The sequence below is a fragment of the Coenobita brevimanus genome, chromosome 28 (genome assembly GCF_032717465.1).
Source record: "Coenobita brevimanus isolate Jiangsu-jjx chromosome 28, ASM3271746v2, whole genome shotgun sequence".
NCBI classification, from domain to species: Eukaryota; Metazoa; Arthropoda; class Malacostraca; order Decapoda; family Coenobitidae; genus Coenobita; species Coenobita brevimanus.
Window position 1 is genome coordinate 18,414,878 of NC_136981.1, and position 20,000 is coordinate 18,434,877.

The 20,000-nt window shown below is 42.9% G+C and overlaps 1 protein-coding gene across 1 annotated transcript in view; it reads right to left on the bottom strand.

Annotated features, from left to right (window-relative positions):
• The window catches only part of LOC145394753 (cytochrome P450 2L1-like), a 127,171-nt gene extending 111,641 nt beyond the window's left edge, over window positions 1–15,530 (bottom strand). The window contains exons 1-2 of the mRNA XM_080268534.1: window positions 15,449–15,530; window positions 5,104–5,203 (exon numbers count right to left, since the gene is read on the bottom strand). Coding sequence (XP_080124660.1) covers window positions 5,104–5,203; window positions 15,449–15,530 — 182 coding nt within the window. The remainder of the gene's footprint in view (window positions 1–5,103; window positions 5,204–15,448) is intronic.
• Window positions 15,531–20,000: the final 4,470 nt, after the last annotated feature.

Genomic DNA, 20,000 nt, shown 5'->3' on the forward strand with positions numbered 1-20,000 from the left:
AGGCAGTTGAGACTTCATCATGATGTTGCCAACATGATCTGGACGCTGCTGTTCCCAACATGTTTGCAGCGTGGTCGTTACTGTGTTGCTTACATGTTGCCAGCACTTGAGCATACGCGTGGACGCACCCTTACTGTGTCAGTTTCTCTCTCTCTCTCTCTCTCTCTCTCTCTCTCTCTCTCTGTATGTGTGTGTGTGTGTGTGTGTGTGTGTGTGTGTGTGTGTGTGTGTGTGTGTGTGTGTGTGTGTCAGTTGGTTGGGTGGGTTGAGTTGATGAGGTTGAGTTTGTGGGTGTGTAGTTCGGTGCATCGCCATGATGGTGGTCAGTGGCAATGGTGCGGGGGGGGGGGGGCAGTTGTTGGGTGTTGTGTGTGGAGTGGTTTTGCCTGGGTTGGGTTGTAGAGGTAAATGGGTTAGTGAGTGGATGTGTTTGGTGGGCTGGGTGGGTAGGTGGCTGGATATGTGGGTGTTTGGGGAGGGGTCGGTAAGTTAGGGTTGAATAAGATGAGTTTGATGGATAAGTCGGGTTCAAATGGGTGAATAGGGTGGCGGAATTAATGGGGTTGGTTTCAAAAGGGTGAATGGGGTGGCGGAGTGAATGGGGTTGGGTAAGAAGGGTGGATGGGCGGGTGGGTCGGTTGGAGGAGTGGGTGGACAGGATGGGCAGGGTGAGGTGGGTGGAGAGTGTTCAGAGAGAGGTGGGAGGGTTGTGTGGATGGATTAGATGAATGGCATTGTTGGGTGACCAGGGTGGGTGGAATTCGTGAGTGGGAAGGGTGGGTGGAACTTGTGAGTGGTGAGGGTGGGTGGTAGGAGTCGGTGGGCAAGATAGATTGTCGGGATGTGTGGGCAAAGTGAGTCGCCAGGGTGAGTCGACACCGTTGGTCGCCAGGGTGGCTGAGACGATTGCGTTGTTGGGACGATATAAGTGGATTGTTGGGTTGGGTGGCTGGATGGGTGCAGGGTGGAGAAGTAAATGAGCAAATGAGTTAGGTGGCATTGTTGGGTGAACCTCGTGTGAGGCATTCGTGGATTAGCAGGGTGGATAGCAGGAATCGGTGGGCTGGGTGGGTGGCAGGGGTGTTGTCGGTGGGTTGTGTTGAGTGGGTAGATGGATAAGTAGGTGGGTGTATATGTGGTTGTCCAGATGACAAGGCAAGAGAGGGACTTATCTGGCCATATAACTTTCAATTATTGTTACGTGGATTTTAGTCTATCGTTTAGAACACATTGGATAAGTATTTGGAAACCAGACTCTATACATTGAAATCTGCTAAAACTTCGATATAATCACTTCTCATGGAACTGAAGATGGATTTATGCACTTGATAATACACCTAATACTAAGATAAGTGAAAGCAACATTACATACGGCAAGACGTGACAGTGAGCGAAGCTTCATATCTCCGATCCATCCGCGCAACAAATTAGTGTTTGGTGGGGGTAAGGAGGGGGAGTTGGGGGGGGGGGTAGACGTGTGCGATTAACCTGACCTCTGGTGGCAGATTTCCCTGTATCACCAATTTCTGTCCGGAGCTGTACGTCCTGTAGCAGTGAAAGTCATTGCAAGAAACCGAAGGAAATGGAAGGCAGTATCGTATCTCGCTACCTTCAGACATTTCTCCGCTATGCTTACAACACTGATTTATGAAAACGGGAGGCATGTGAGTCTTCATAGCCTCACAGCTGCTCTGCTCTTTCTGTAACCTTGAAGATTTCAGTGGTCGGGTGGCATTAACCTTTTTTTTTATATGAGGAAGAAGGAACCAAAGGCCGCAGGCCCGCAAAATTGTTCTTTCCAAGAGAAAAATAAAATACAAGAGAGAGCCAAATTCAAGATCCAATCTTATCGAGATGCCTGGACACACCACGTTTCAAAGACTGGAGATCATAGGAAGCAGGAAATACAGACAGAGGGAGACAGTTCCAGAGTTTACCTGTTGCATAAATGAAGGACTGGGAGTAACGGTTAACTCTTGCATTAGAGAGATGGACAGAAAAGGGATGAGAATTTGCTGCTAGACAGATGCTACGCGCCCGTCAAAGAGGTGGAGAAATGCCTGCAGACAGTTCAGAGGAGCAGTGACCATTGAAGTAGCGATAGAAAAGAGATAAAGATGCAACAGTGCAGCGAAGAGAGAGAAGTTGAAGGGAGTCAGTAAGAGGAGGAGAGTTAATGAGACGAAAAGCCTTCGACTTCACCCTATTGAGAAGAGCTGTATGTGAAGAGCCTCCCCACTCATGAGAGTTGTACTCCACACAGGGGCGGATAAAACCCCTGTATAGAGTCAACAATTGAGCAGGGGTGAAGAAGGAACGGAGTTGGCTTAGCACATCTAATCTCTTGAAAGCAGATTTTACAAGAGATGTAATATGATCTTTCCAAGACAAGTCCCGAGTAAATGAAACCCCAAGCATGTTCAAGGGTGATGCAGGATTAAGTTGAATATTATTAAACATTAGTGAGTATACCTGTGGAAGATTTTGTCGGGTTGATAGGTGTAAAACTGAGTCTTTGTTGCATTAAAAACTACCAGAGTATTTTTACCCCAGTCAGAGATACGAACCAGGTCAGACTCAATTCGACCTACTTTCTGGCTTTAGTGATTACTTCTGTTAGTGTCAGAGATCTTATCTTGATGTATGAAGCCCATTTACCCATAAAGATAGTCCAAAATCGGTTCACAAGCTTACGGACGTTCTGCTTTCTCAGTAGCCTCGAAGATCTTAGAGGCAGAGTGGCACCAACCTGACTCGATTGAACCAACTTTCTGGCTCTGGTAATTACTTTTTTTAATGCCAGAGATCATATATTGATGTATTCAGCCCATTATCGAGAAAATACAAAATCAGTTCACAAGCTCACAGTTGCTCTGCACTCTAAGTAACCTCAGAGATTTCAGAGGTAGAGTGGTACCAACCTGACTCGATTCAACCAACTTTCTGGCTTTAGCGATTACTTTTATGAGTGCCAGGGATCTTCTATTGATGTATTAAGCACATTTAGTGTGAAGAAAAAAAACAAAATCGGCCAAAACATAGGGGTATCTTTTTTTTTTTTTTCTTTTTTTTTTGCCCAGCACGATACGAGTTAATCGAGCCTAAACTAGCATACCTTATCCTATCCTAGCCTAATCTAAAATAACTGAACCCAACCTAACCTATCTACAACCATCCTGCTGACCAACCTTAATCTGTAACACCAGCAGAACCATTATTTGTTATCCGAACTGAACAGAACAGGACCTACCGTAACCTGTACTTACCTAAACTATCCAAACACAACTGGCTTAAACAAAACTATCCACAACCACTGCCGTGCTCCCCAACCGCAGTGCGAAACATCAAGGGAATCGTGATCTGTTACCCTAAAATAGAACCGAACCTAGTCTAACCTGATTTAATCTAACAATACGTAACCTCCCTATCCACTACCAACAGTAAGACACCTTTGTCAGTGCAGTACAAGCGAGGCCGTTCAAATCTGAAAGCACTGAATTTTCCCCATATACTCTGAGGATGCCTACAGTATATTGATGGCTAACTTCCTACCAGGTTTTATGCCTTCAGGACAAATTGTCTGGCATGTGGCCTTCTTTTAAGATTTTCGATATGCTGCACTTTACGCATGTCATATGCCATGTCCACCATTGGGGTGTGATGAAACCTGTCAAAAACAAATCTCAGTGAATGGGGCTATCACATGGTGAAAACCACAGTGATTCGCCCTATAGGTTGCTAAGATATATGCATCTCAAAAGCATTATGGTCTTTCTGGATTGGGCTGGGCCAGGTTGGGCCACTCATACTGTACGTGAGAAAATGCCACTACTTGACGTGAGACTCCCAAGGACTTTGCCCTCGCTCCTAATCACCTTGCTTCACAACTGCAGTGTGAAATATTAATTGTTCCATTATTTGATAACCGAACTGAACAGACACTGATGCAAACCTACTGTGGTCTGAACTAACTTTTCCTATCTTTACCTAATGAAAAGGGAAATCTGTACTGTACACAGGAAAAAATTATCCAATATATTGCCAATATGCCGGGAATCGAACCCGGGACTCACCTGAGAGTCCTGCATTAGATTCCCGGCATATTGGTAATATACTGGATGTCTTTACCTGACTTATTTGGACCAAACCTAACCTAGCCAAAACTATCCACAACCACTAGCCTGCTGCCCAGCCCCATTCCGAAGCAGCAGCGCATCCACAAGTAGGTAACTGAACATAACAGAACACAACACAACAGAACCTTTTAAGCTAACCTAGTCTAATCTAGCCTGTCCATCACCACTACCCTGCTACCCAACTGCGGTCTGAACACCAGTGAATCCACCATTTGCTAACCTAACCGAACCCAGCATGACTTGATCTAATTTGACCCACCCTGTCTTAACCACAGCTATCGAAATCTAACTTAACGTAACCTTTCCAAATCAAACTTAACCTAATTATCCACCACCACCCTACTGTTTAAGTGCAGTCCGAAAAAATCAGCGGATCCACCATTTGTTAAACGAAGCCAACCAGCCCACTCGAACTGAATCAAACCTAGTTTAACCTTACTTAACTTGACTTAACCTGTCTTAACTTAACCTATCCAAACCCTACCAGACCAACCCTAACCTGTCCACCACCATTACCTGCGGATATGTTCACCGAACCAAACCTAACCTACCATAACCTAATTTTACTAACCTGTTGAAATTTAATCTATCTTGACCTAACCAAAACTAACCTAACTTTACCAGGGGTGGATTCACCATATTTTAACCTAACCTAATCTAACCAAACCCAACTTACTCTACCCAACTACCCTAACCTAACCTAACCTATCTTGCTGCCCAACCATATTCTGAAACAAACACGTACAAAGCATGTGTGGAACCATTGTCATAATGACTATTATGGTTTATTTGCTTATCAGTCTACCAACCAGTCATTAATTTTCTTACCAGTAAATCAGTGAGCCTCATTATCATATTCTCACTCTCTCTCTCTCTCTCTCTCTCTCTCTCTCTCTCTCTCTCTCTCTCTCTCTCTGTCTTGGCCACATAATGGCTGCTTTACATGGTGTCTTTCTAAAATACTCACGTGAACACATCGCCAAACTTGTTCTTAAGCTTGCGGAAGTAGGCAGGCAGTGATGTACTGTGGCCAGGGAGGGCGCCAACTAAAGGAAGGCCCCATACTCCTGAAAAACACACCATCATCATTATCATCATCATCGTCATCATCTCTTTTATCATCGTCGTCATCTTCATTGTTCTCGCTATTGTCGACATCGTTATGATCTCCAATTATCATCAACATCATCGCTGTCGCCATCGTCATCACCAATATTTTTATCACCATCGTCTTCATCAGCATCATTATCATGACAACCATAATCATCATCGTCATCGTAATCCGTATATATATATATATATATATATATATATATATATATATATATATATATATATATATATATATATATATATATATATATATATATATATATATAAACAGAGAGTGTGGAAGTCAAAAAGTTATTACATGACAGTATTGGTATACCAACTATAACGTATGGAAGTGAAGCTTGGACGTTGTTCGAGGGACAGAAGTCAAGAGTGAGAGCAGTGGAAATTAGTTATTTGAGAGGAGCCTGTGGAGTCACATGGAGAGACACTTAAAAATGAGGATGTGAAGGAGCGTTATGTTGTGGATGTGGATGTGATAGGAAGTGTTAGGAGAAACACATTGATGTGGTTTGGCCATTTGGAGAGGAGAGTGAAAGACTGACGAGGAGAGTGTATGTGAGTGAGGTTGAAGGGGTGAGAGGGAGGGGAAGGCCAAGGATGAGATGGAGGGATGGAATGGAGAGGCATATGAGAGAGGGGTGTGTGAATTGGGAGCAGGGCAGTGAAATGCCGGGGGCCAGGGTGACGTGGAGACGATTTGTTTGTTGCCACCCCATATAAGGGATTAAGGCATATATATATATATATATATATATATATATATATATATATATATATATATATATATATATATATATATATATATATATATATATATATATATATATATATATATATATATATATATATATATATATATATATATATATAGAATTTAATAGATAGATAGATAGATAGATATAGATATACAGATATAGATTTCTAGATATTTGAAATAGAATGGCTGTCTGTCTTTTTGTCTGTCTGTCTATCTCCCATGGAAATAGTGGAGAAGCATAAAGAACTCTTTAAACAGCTCTCAAAATCGTCATTCTTTAAGACCACTTTAGATGTGTGCATTACAGTTGCTCAAGTGGTGCCTCTGATGACCAGGATTAGAACTATTTAGAAATAATCAAATAATAATGGTGAAACATGATATTTCTACAACAATTTCATTATTGGCTACTACATACTGGATGGGAAGACGGATTGGTGTGGATGGGTGGGTACTGTGGTGGGAAAATAGGTGCATGGTAGGAAGAAGTGCAAGAGGACTACCTCCCTGGGGAAATGGGCCCAAAGAGCGACCTAGGTTTGATGGATATCAGGGGACTTCGGGGGTCCTGTCCCACAGCAATCCAGGGTCCCGGGAAATGCCGGTATGCACGATCATTGGGTTTTACCAGGACAACACCTGTTACCCGTGCTAGTTATTATTATTTTTATTATTATTATTAATTTATTACCCACATTTAAAAGGTAGAGTGATTATGTTTTTTCCTGCCTACCTGCCTGTGTGTGTGTGTGTGTGTGTGTGTGTGTGTGTGTGTGTGTGTTTTGTGTGTCCGACTCTGGGCATAGGTTGCACAGCCTGCTCTCAAGACACAGTAGCCCTCCGTACTATACACCTCTCTACATGTCACCATTTCGGCGCTAACCCCCACCGTCCATACTGAATACATGCTAGGGCTGTCTGATAATGGACTGGTGAATTGGTTTTAGCGGGGGTACTTTTACGACATGTCGGCGGGTCTACTGGTAGATCAGTAAAGTCTGATTTCATGAAATTCAGATCCTTAAACTGTTCCCAGCCCCAGTGGGGATTTGAACTTGGGTCCGGTAGGACTGCAGGCCACCTGTCTACCGATTCAGCCACCGCCTGCCCCATCACCTTATATCTCATGAACAGCTTGAGCTATTAACATGAAACCGTCAGGGTATCAAGAAATGGTCAAAATCTTGGACGAGTTCGAAAATGGTCACTCAGAATCAAGGTCAAGGACACCACAATGGCTGCCAAAGGTCAACTAGATCTCATTGCCTGCCTTTAGCACCATTATTTCTCATGAACGGATTGAGCTATCAACATGAAACCTTCAGGGTATCAAGATATGGCCTATATCTTGGACTTGGCCAACAACTTATTCTGGCGGACAATTAGCATTCAGCTCCAGAATGCTTTTCTTTCATTATCATTATTATTACTCCAAGCATCATCATAATCACCATTATCACCACAATCACTATCATCATCATCATCATCATCATTATTATCCCGACCTCTTTTTGCCACCCAAAGATGGGGTGAGGTCGGGCATAGAACGATATAAAAAGAGTAAACCATGATAGAGAGAACCAATCAACAACATGCCTGGTGAAACACGTTATTCATTCACCATTCAAGCCCCGCATTCCTGACTACTTCACACACACACACACACACACACACACACACACACACACACACACACACACACACACACACACACACACACACACACACACACACACACACACACACACACACACACACACACACACACACACACACACACACATTTTGCAAGTTTATTGATTTTCCTAATGAAAGACACATACAAGACGGTTGGTATATTGAATTCCCTTGCCTTGTGTGCTGCGGTGACGGCTCATTCTGCTAGTGTGAGAAGAACAGGCATTTTTGGCTACCTCTTAGTAGCAGAAGTAGTAGTAGTAGTTGTAGTAGTATTAGTATTAGTATTAGTAGTAGTAGTAGTAGGAGTAATAGTAGTAGTAGTAGTAGCAGTAATAGTAGTAGTAGTAGTAGCAGTAATAGTAGTAGTAGTAGTAGTAGTAGTAACAGCAACCACAAGCTCATCTGAACATGAACCCAATGGACTGCAGGTTGAAGCTGCTCTTACGCAATCCACTGTCCTCTTTTTGGCGAACAGGATGAGGTTGAGGGACGTTTGCATAATCAAGCAGTACAGCAGCCACTACATACAGGAGTCCGTCTACAGCTACCTTGTGAAATTGATAATAAACCACGCAATCAGTAGACGGAAAAAGGAGGGGAAGGAAGACAGGCCTTATACTGTACAAAAAGTGTTAGGGAAGTAGAAAATAATATAGAGTAGACAAAATATCATTTCCATGTGACGTCATGAGTCATGTGACTTTTGTTTATGGCGCCACATTGGACGGCAAATTGTCGGACGTCTAGAGAGAGAGAATTGCAGAATCCACAATGGTATTGCACTGTTGTGCCTTTGGCTGTACAAGGCAGAACACTGGAAGTGGAGTGCATTACTACCGGTTTCTAGCCAATAAGGAAAGGCGACAGAAGTGGGTAGCTGCTGTGAAGAAGAATTGGCAGTCGACGGCCTACTCCCAGCTCTATAGCAAGCATTTCGTACCAGGTGAACTGATGATTTGTAAGTAGATACGGGCATATTTACCACTCTTAGAAGTTGTAGGTGTCATGGGATATCCTAATTATGTTAATGTCACAGAGCACAAAACCCACATGGCCATGTGTGTGTGCTTGGGAAAAGAGGAGGAGGGTCCATGTCACAGGACTTGTTATTATTCCAGAGTTTCACCCAAACAAAATCGGACATAGCAGTGATGGTCAAAAATGTTCGATACGTAAGTAAAACCGATTAAATTGCAGGTTAGGGCATGCTTAAAATTCGGTCAGGTCAGGTAAGGTGGTTCGATTAGGTTAGGTTAAAGCTTGTATTTTTTTTTTTTTTTTACAATGATTTTTAGTGTGATTCATTTGAAACTGATATTTGTGTCATGGTAATGATTTTAATAATAGTGCAGTTACAGAACACTGTTCAACACTTCAGTGTAAACCTGTTTTATACCATTGTGAGCCTGTCTGCTAAGCAATGTTTCAGTTACAACTGAAGTGTAATTACTAGTACTACAATTATCAATACAATAATATTCTATTTTATTTAGAAAAGAATGTTGTTCCACAGAAAGCAAAACTGTCAATACATGCTCCAATTAAATATACATTTCTCACTTACTACAAAAATACTTTAATTACAGATAAGAGGATGAATAACGTACTTGTATCAACAGCCCCCTGTATTTATCTATTACCAGGTATGTAACTACTAAGATTTTTTTTTTTAATATATAATGTAAAATCATTAAAACTATATTGTTGAAGTCTTTTAGTTTTTTGTTGTGATACTCATCAGCATGAAATAAATAACCTTAATTTAAATTTGTGCCAGTGTTGTTTCAGCTGCATTTTATGCATTTTATGTAAAACTACTTTAAACATACGGTATATAGGCTGTGTGTATGTATCTAACACTATAATTGCTGAAATTTCCAAAATAAGTAAAATTTTTGGTAATTTTCCAGAATTACACCCAACTCACATCAAGGCTTAAAATTTTCATTTTTTAATGTTTTATAGTGTGATTAATTTGAATCTGACATTCATTTCTGTCAAAAATTATTTTTTTTATATTTCAAACCAAGGTAACCCAACCAACCTAACCTAGCCTAACTTAACTTAGGACCTAAACTTCAAGATTAAGAAGAGAGGATCCCTGCAGTAGGCCAATAGGCCCATGCTAGGCAGCTCCCACAAGAGTGTGACTAATTTACCCTGCCTACAATAGCTTATGCAGGCCTATGCTAGGCAGCTTTCACAGGAGTGTGACTACAAGAATGACAAATTTTGTATGCAACCCATACCTGTCATACACTTATCTAGCCTATGCTTGAAACTTTCTAAATAGGGGGCAGCAACTACAGTAGGGTACTTCACTGGGAAACATATTCCATTCACCAACTACTCAGTTCCCAGTCAGCGTATACAATCCCTCCCCCCTTGGCCCCACGTCAGTAATTTAGTGATTACCAAGCAATTTACAAGAATCCTATATCAATTCCAGCTATCTACATTGCACATATACAATATGGCACGTCTGTTTACCTTAAAGGATGCCCTGGTGAACTTTGATGGAGTGTTTACCAAATACAGTAGTGACAGAGAGCGTCATATCTGAGATCTGGTTTCAGTCCCAATCGTTGAAACTGGCGAATTTCTCTCTAGATATGGTGTAAGGATCTAGCCCCAAACAATTTATCTTGTTCCTGTACATATCTTGGTGGCGTAGATTCAGAATTATGCATATATCTGACAGATTCATCACTGACAACCCTGTCTGGAAAGCGATTACTGTGAGGAGTTTGCCGTCCAGTATGAAGTCGTAAACAAAACCACGTGATTTCTGTGACGTCACTGGAAAAGGTCTATAGCAATATTGACCAAGCCGTCCCCGCAGCACAGAAGTTGGTTGTTTAATGGACAGTCCAACTTTATTATTCTCTACCCAAGTCAGACCAACCCTTCCTAACTGAGACTCAGCTGTCTGAGGCAACTGACAGCAAACTTTTTTCTGTATCCTCCTACTTTCTCTATACTCATTTCAAAGCCAAAGGTGGCTGTTGTGTATATATACGCAACAACTTATCTTGCTCTCGTGTTCCTGAACTTGATTCTTCCGAATTCTCTACACTCTGGCTTCGGCTTTCCTGTCATTCTCTGACTAAATATATCTGTGCTGTTTACTTATCTCCTAATTCTACTGACTATCAAAAATTCTTTGACTATCTTACTTCTACGATGGAACACATTCTATCCATCTCTCCTTTCTCTGAAATCTCCATTCTTGGAGATTTCAATGTTCACCACCACCTTTGGCTCTCCTCTTCTTTCACTGATCCACCTGGTGAACAAACCTACACCTTTTCTATCCTTAATGACCTAGAGCAGCTTGTACAGCACCCTACCCGTATCCCAGACCGCCTTGGAGAGAGCTCCAACATACTTGATCTCTTCTTTACAACTAATTCTTCTGCTTACACTGTTAATCTTTTCTCTCTATTGGGCTCCTCCGATCGTAACCTTATCACCTTAACCCATCCTATCGCTCCGGTACGGCCTGCGGACCCTCCAAAAAAACGTCGTCTTTGGCACTTTGGAGCTGCGGATTGGGAGGCCCTCAGGCAGTACTTCTTTGATTTTCCCTGCAATGATTATTGCTTTCAGGGCAGGGAGCCATCTGGGTGTGCCTTGCGCATTATGGAGGTTATTCTCTCGGGCATGGAAGCATACATTCCTTTCTCATATCCTTTGACTAACGCAAGAAAGCCTTGGTTTAATCACGCTTCTTCTAATGCTGTCCGCAACAAGGAGAGGGCCTATAAAAGGTACCGGAGCCAACCCACCCCTGAATCACATCTTTTATACATTTCTGCCCGGAATCGTGCTAAGTCTGTTCTTCGCTCTGCTAAAAATAATTTCATCCATACTAAATGCTCTCAATTCTCCAACTCGAACTCTCCCCGCTCCTTCTGTCACCTTGCCAAAAACCTTTCTAACAACTTTACCGCATCATCCTTCCCTCCTCTTTTCTACTCTGAGGGCTCTGTAGCTATTTCTTTTACTGATAAAGCAGATCTCTTCGCTCAGACTTTCTCCTCCAATTCCACCTTAGACGATTCCGGTGCTGTTCCTCCATCACTTCCCCCCTCAGACTTCCTCATGGCTACCATTAAAATTTCTTCAGCTGATGCATTTTCTGCCATTGCTGGCCTCAGTACTAATAAGGCATAGGGACCTGATGGAGTCCCTCCTGTTGTTTCAAAGAATTGTGCTTCTGTGCTTACACCCTGCCTAGGCAAACTCTTTTGACTTTGTCTGTCAACTTGTACCTTTCCTTCTTGCTGGAAGTTTGCTCTCATTCAGCCAGTTCCAAAGAAGGGTGACCATTCCCAACCCTCTAACTATCGCCCAATTGCTTTAACATCTTGTATCTCAAAAGTTTTTGAGTCTTTTCCTAATAGAAAAATTTTTAAGCATCTTTCCTATCACAACCTTCTTTCTGATCGTCAGTATGGGTTCCGTCAGAGACGCTCCACAGGCGACCTCTCACCTACCTTTCAGACTCCTGGTCATCCTCCTTTCGGGACTTTGGCGAAAGCTTTGCCATTGCACTTGACATCTCAAAGGCTTTCGATCGAGTCTGGCATAAATCTTTAATTTCCAAACTTCCCTCTTACGGTTTCTATCCTTCTTCCTGTGCCTTCATCTCTAGTTTCCTTTCTGGTCGTTCTATAGCCGCTGTTGTAGACGGCTATCGTTCATCTCCTAGATCTATTAACAGTGGTGTTCCTCAGGGCTCTGTCCTATCACCAACTCTCTTCCTTTTATTCATCAATGAACTTCTTAGCTGTACATCTAACCCTATCCACTCATACGCTGATGACTCCACCCTTCACCTTTCCATTCGATTCCCACAACGTCCATCGCAGCAGCTACTTCAATAGGCAAGGGATGAAGCTATGGCACACCTAATGTCTGATTTGGCTCGTATCTCTGACTGGGGTAAAAATAATATGGTTGTTTTTAATGCATCAAAGACTCAGTTTTTGCACCTATCAACCCGACAAAATCTTCCACAGGTATACCCACTTATGTTTAATAATACTCAACTTAATCCTGCATCATCCTTGAACATGCTCGGGGTTTCATTTGCTCGGGACTTGTCTTGGAAAGATCATATTACATCTCTTGTAAAATCTGCTTCCAAGAGATTGGGTGTGCTAAGCCGACTCCGTTCCTTCTTTGCCCCTGCACAATTGTTGACTCTATATAGGGGTTTTATCCGCCCCTGTGTGGAGTACAACTCTCATGTGTGGGGAGGCTCCCCACATACAGCTCTTCTCAATAGGGTTGAGTCAAAGACTTTTCGTCTCATTAACTCTCCCCCTCTTACTGACTCCCTTCAACCTCTGTCTCTTCACCTCAGTGTTGCATCTTTATCTCTTTTCTATCGCTGCTTCAATGGTCACTGTTCCTCTGAACTGTCTGCTTGCATTCCTCCACTTCTACGACGGGCGCGTAGCACCCGTCTAGCAGCAAACTCTCACCCCTTTTCTGTCCAACTCTCTAATGCAAGAGTTAACCGTTCCTCCCAGTCCTTCATTTATGCAACAGGTCAACTCTGGAACTGTCTCCCTCTGTCTGTATTTCCTGCTTCCTATGATCTCCAGTCTTTCAAACGCAGTGTGTCCAGGCATCTCGAAATGAATGGATCTTAAATTTGGCTCTCTCTTGTATTTTGTTTTTCTCTTGGAAGGAACAGTTTTGCGGGCTCATGGCCTTTGGTTCCTTCTTCTTCACATAAAAAAAAAAACTACCACAAGCAAAAGTTCTCCAGTAATCCATCGCCAACATTCTGTTCTGCCTCCCATTTTATCATATTCCCCACCGAATGTCATAGAGTATACCTCTTGCTCGAAATTTTGCTGTCATATTCTAAACTTCATATAAAACCAGGCAGTATCCTTCATTCTCAAAATCTTGTGTGTTTTTCCTCTCTATACCATTTTATGTCAGAAAGTATCCTTCCTTTCCATATCTTTATGTGCTTCATTTTATCACTAATAATATTTCATTAACGTCCTAATGTATCCTTTCTTCTCATGTTAATTTGTTTCATAATGTTATCTGATATAAATACTTCATGTAACGTCAGGGCATATACAGTACATAATCCTTATAATCTACTGTCCTGTGCTTTATATCTTCACATAAAAATATATCATGTAACGATGGGGACTAGCCTTCCTTCTTAAAGTCTTGTGATGTGTGTTTCCTACCTCTGTTACATATTAATATTCCATGAAGTGTCAAGAGTATCCTTCCTTCTCATAATATTACCTGTGTAGTTCGTATTGCCATCAGATAATTATTCCATGCATCGTCAGATTATCCTTCCTTCTTATGTCCTCTTGCTGTGTGCTTCGTACTAGCATCACATACAAATAGTTCATACAACGTCAGACAATATCCTTCCTTCTCAGTCACTTGTCATGTGCTTCATACTGCCATCACATATGTTTCACATAACACTTTCCATCGCCACAGCTGGAGAGGAAGTGTGTGTGCAAAGTTTTGATGGTGAGAGTGCTTAATTCATGATAGGTTTTCTACACAACAGTTCACATGGAGTAACCCGCTCACTACAGTGACGACCATCCAATTCAGTCTTGATCCATCAAGAGGTTAAAAGTCCGGGACTAGGCTACTCGGTGGTGATAATTAAGGCCGAGGGTGATCAACCACACTAGCCCATGAGTGGCATTATGGAAGCAATAGACCTCAACTCCCTTCCCTTGGATGGAAACCCATACAAGTTTAATCCGATTGCAGTGCCTTAGTCCACTAAATCACCATACGCCATTTGGTTATATGGTTACCATCCGAAGTAGTAAATGGCCTCCTGGCTTACAAGAAACAGTTTGGCTTGTCATTCAGTCTATAAACACTTGAAACCAGCACTACATCGAGTGAGTGGATGATAATCACCCCCATCTGCCACAGCATTCTCTTCGACAAGGAGAGTATCTTTTCACTCCTCTTTGTTTTATGTTTGTTTTCTTTGTTTGTTAGCAGGATTGCTCAAAAACTAAGAGAGAGATTTGGACCAAATTTGGGGGGTAGATTGTCCGTGCCCCTGGGAACAATCGATTAACTTTGGGGACAGATTCGAATCGTATTGCATATTCTGGATCCAGAAAACACATTTTGAGAAACTCTAATCAACGATGAGAAACCTTAACCTATTTTGAACAGTGGTTTGGAAATTACGTTGCCCTTGGACAGATGCGCTCCACTGAGTGCATCTCAAGTATTTAGCTATGTGGAAACTTTTCGTGGAATTAGGAACAATCTTCACGAGCTATCTTCACTAGGAAAGGTTTCATCATAACAAACACAGATCATCAAGTGGTGGCTTAGTCGGTAGAGAGATGGTCTGATGTCCCAGTGGACGCGGGTTCGAATCCTGGCTGGGGCAGGGAACAGTTTACGGGTTTGGATATTGCTAAATACAGATTTTACTGCTCTACCTATAGACCGGCTCACATGTCGTAAAAGCTCCCTCATTCATACCAATACACCAGTCCTGTTGAGACAGCCATAGCACGGATTCAATATGGACGGTGGGTGTTAGCGTCGAAGTGATTGTATGTGGAGGTTTATGGTAAGTAGGAGGGATGCTGGGCATCATGGAATGGGCGGTTTAACCTATTCTCGCGCGCGCACACACACACACACACACACACACACACACACACACACAATCAATCAATCATGGGTAAATGACTTACTGTGAACGTGAACTCTGACCCACCTGGTGGCAGTCCCTTAGGCTTACTGAAGGTTCTGTAGAGGAAGACCAGAAGCACCAACACTAATACCACCTCCACCAGCATCGTCCTTGATTACGCTACCCTGAAAATTAGATAACGGTGAAGATGACGATGATGATGATTATGATGATAGGTGAACTATGCCATATAAATCTCGAAGAAGGTGCTAAGAGAGAGAGAGAGAGAGAGAGAGAGAGATGACTGTGTAGACGGCATTATTTATAGACCTAAGGTGTGTTGCTTACTCATCCTCTTCAAGGAGAAACACACACACACACACACACACACACACACACACACACACACACACACACACACACACACACACACACACACACACACACACACACACACACACACGCGCGCGCGCGCGAGAGAGAGAGAGAGAGAGAGAGAGAGAGAGAGAGAGAGAGAGAGAGAGAGATACAAGCAACACGCACTTCCACAATAGGAGCCCCCACAGACTAGAAAAAGATGCCACTGCTCACCAGACGACAATTTAATATGCAAGTGTGGGCAGCTTAAATTACCCTCGATTATACAATTTTTGTGTTACTTTGCTGAAAATAGGATATTTATTGCTTTATGTACATATTATCCTGGATAAAAAATGGCATATCAAAATATACTCAGTTTAGGGAAAGTCTACATGCGATTATTATGTTCCCTGAGTATTAATCTCTGTCGTTTTCTTAGGTGCTGGATGTACAGCTCCGGACAGAAATTCGTGATACACGATAATCTACCACAAGAGGTCAGGTTAATCGCATAATCTACTCCCCCCAACTCCCCCTCCTTACCCCCACCAAACACTGATTTGTTGGGCGGATGGATCGGAGATATGAAGTTTCGCTCACTCTCACGTCTTGCCCTATGTAATATTACTTTCATTTATCTTACTGTTAGGTGTATTATCAAGGGCAGAAATCCATCTTCAGTTCCATGAGAAGTGATTATATCGAAGTTTTACCAGATTTAAATACGATGACCTTAATGTAGAAAGTCTGGTTTCCATATACTTATCCAATGTTTTCTAAGCGATAGACTAAAATCCAAGTAACAATTGAAAGTTATATGGCCAGATAAGGCCCTCTCTTCCCTTGTCATCTGGACAACCACCTATACACCCACCTACTTATCCACCTACCCACTCAACCCGTCCAACACAACCCACCGACAACACCCCTGCCACCCACCCAGCCCACCGATCCCTGCTATCCACCCTGCTAATCCACGAATGCCTCACACGAAGTTCACCCAACAATGCCACCTAACTCATTTACTCATTTACTTCTCCACCCTGCACCTATGCAGCCACCCAACCCAACCATCCACTTATATAGTCCCGACAACGCAATCGTCTCAGCCACCCTGGCGACCAACGTTGCTCACCCTGGCGACTCACATTGCCCACACATCCCGACAATCTATCTTGCCCACCGACCCCTACCACCCACCCTCACCACTCACAAATTCCACCCACCCATCTCACTCACGAATTCCACCCGTCCTGGTCACCCAACAATGCCATCCATCTCATCCACCCGCACAACCCTCCCACCTCTCTCTGAACATTCCCCACCCACCTCACCCTGCCCATCCTGTCCACCCACTCCTCCAACCGACCCACCCGCCCATCCACCCTTCTTACCCAACCCCATTCACTCCGCCACCCCATTCACCCTTTTGAAACCAACCCCATTCATTCCGTCACCCCATTCACCCATTTGAATCCGACTTATCAAACTCATCTTATCCAAACCTAACTTACCGACCCCTTCCCAACCACCCACATATCCAGCCACCTACCCACCCAGCCCACCAAACGCATTCACTCACTAACCCATTTACCTCTACAACCCAGCCAAAGCCACTCCACACACCACACCCAACAACTGCCCCCTCCCCTCCACCATTACCACTGTCCACCATCCTGGCGATGCACCGAACTACCACACCCACCAACTCAACCTCATCAACTCAACCCACCCAACCAACTGACACACACACACACACACACACACACACACAGACTACTACACCCACTAACTCAACCTCATCAACTCCACCCACCCAACCAACTGACTCACACACACCACACACACACACACACACACACACACACACACACACACACACACACACACACACACACACACACACACACACACACAGAAACTGACACAGTAAGGGCGCGTCCACGCATGTGTTCGAGCAAGTGCTGGCAACATGTAAGCAACACAGTAACGACCACGCTGCAAACATGTTGGGAACAGCAGCGTCCAGATCATGTTGGCAACATCATGATGAAGTCTCAACTGCCTGGTAGGGATACACTTATCCCATCGCCTCGCCTGCAAGTCTTCGAAGCTGCACTGAAACATGTTTGCATACATATGTCCAAATACTGCTGCAAACATGTTCCCGAACATGTTGCCTGCCGTGTTGCCAATATATGTTCGAGAGCACGTGTGGACTCGCCATAAGAGAGACAAAACACACACACACACACACACACACGGAGTAGTTCACAACAACTTCACTCACTAATCATCCTCAGTGGTTGTTTATCCCGGATGAAGATTGGCCTCATGTCTTACTAGTTACTGTTTGATGGTTGACTCTATAATCATTGAACAGTATGAACAGCATGTAATACCGTACTGAAACTAGCATAGTTATGATAGTTAATATTTTACCAAAGTATTCGCTCATTAAAACTATTGCCAATTGGATGGCATATCATGAAATCCTAATGAAAATATATGCATAATATAGCTGAATTAAAGGGTTTATGTCGGAGATACGAGTCAATGTTCTGTGCAAGCTGCTATTAGAACAGTACTAGACACTTCCACACCTCATCCGTCCCCTTCACCGTCCCCAAATCCTCCCTCCTTCGTTTCCCACCCATCCACATGTGTGTGTGTGTGTGTGTGTGTGTGTGTGTGTGTGTGTGTGTGTGTGTGTGTGTGTGTGTGTGTGCGTGTGTGTGTGTTCTTATCTAATTCTTCTTACCTAATTGTAACTTTACAGGAATGAGACAGGGTCGTACTGTCCCGTGTATTAAACCATTTTTATTATACATATCCTTAAATTTATGATTAGTTTTGGCACGCATTATTTCATTCGGTAGCACATTCCACTGATCAATTGCCCTATTTGGGAAATTGAGTTTCCTTACGTCTTTCTCACCTCTCCTTTTATGCATTTTTTTTTCCAGTGTCCTCTTGCTGATGCTTCTCCATAGGTTATATACTCATTGATCTCTATTCTATCTTTCCCTGAGATGTAATTATATAGCGTCATCATGTTTCCTCTTCCTTCTCTCTTGTAGTATTGGTAGGTTCAGTTTTTCTAGTCTTTCTTCATAGCTTAGATCCTTTAAGCTTGGTACCCATTTTGTAGCAGCCCATTGTACTTTTTAAAATCTTATCTATGTGTTTTTTGAGATAAGTATTCCAGACCACTGATGCAAATTTGAGGGTTGGTCTGATGAATGAGAAAATAATCTTTCTCGGCATGCCTTTATTTATATATGTGAATGCTATTCTCAAATTAGCAAGTAGTGTGTGCATGTTTCGTACCTTCTCATTTATGTGGTCTGCCGGAGAAAAAGTCTGTTATTGATAATCACTCTTAGGTCCTTCTTTTCTGATTTGTGTAGGGTTGAACTTCCAATCTTAAAATCCCGATCTGGTCCTTTTCCACTTTTACCAAACTTAATTACATGGCATTTGTCCACACTGACTTCCATTTGCAATCTATTGCTCTTTTTATGATGTTTGTTTAATTCTTCTTGTAGCTCTCTGCACGAGTCTGTAATTGCAAGATAGTGAGAAAAGGACAGAGTATAAGAGCATAGTGGTAGAAAGATTGGGAAGGTATGAGCTAGAGCAAATGGAAGGGGTGGAAGACGTATGTAAGATATTCACGGAAGAGATAAGCGCAGCATGTGAGGCGGTTTGTGGAGTGAAGAGGAGATGCAAGGGTGTGCAAGGGACAGCATAGTGGAATGAAGAGGTGAAATTGAGCTGTGGAACAAAAGAAGAAGGCATATGGTGAATGGTTGGTGAGTAGAGGTAGGGGAGAAGATGAGAGAGAGAAGAGAGAGGTATATGTGAGCAGGAGAAGGGAGGTTAAGAGACTGGTGAAGGAGAGTAAGAAGAAAGTGGATGAAGAGTTTGGGAGGAATCTGAGTGTGAAATGGAGGGAGAGTAAGAAATTGTTTTGGAAGGAGGTAAAGAAAGTAAGGCAGTGTGAAAGGGGAAATAGTAGGGGAGTGAAAGATAGGAATAATAGATTGTTGGTGGAGAAGAGAGAGAAATTGAGGAGATGGAAGGAGCACTTTGAGGATTTGTTGAATGTAGAGAGTGAGAGCAGTGTGAGTATAAGTGGTTGGGGAATGGCTGAGAGAAGAAGAGATGAGAGGAGGGAGGAAGAGATCAGTAGGTCGGAAGTAGTGGAAGCGATGAAGAAGATTAAGCTGGGAAAGGCCCCAGGAGTTGATGGAGTGTGTGGTGAAATGCTTAG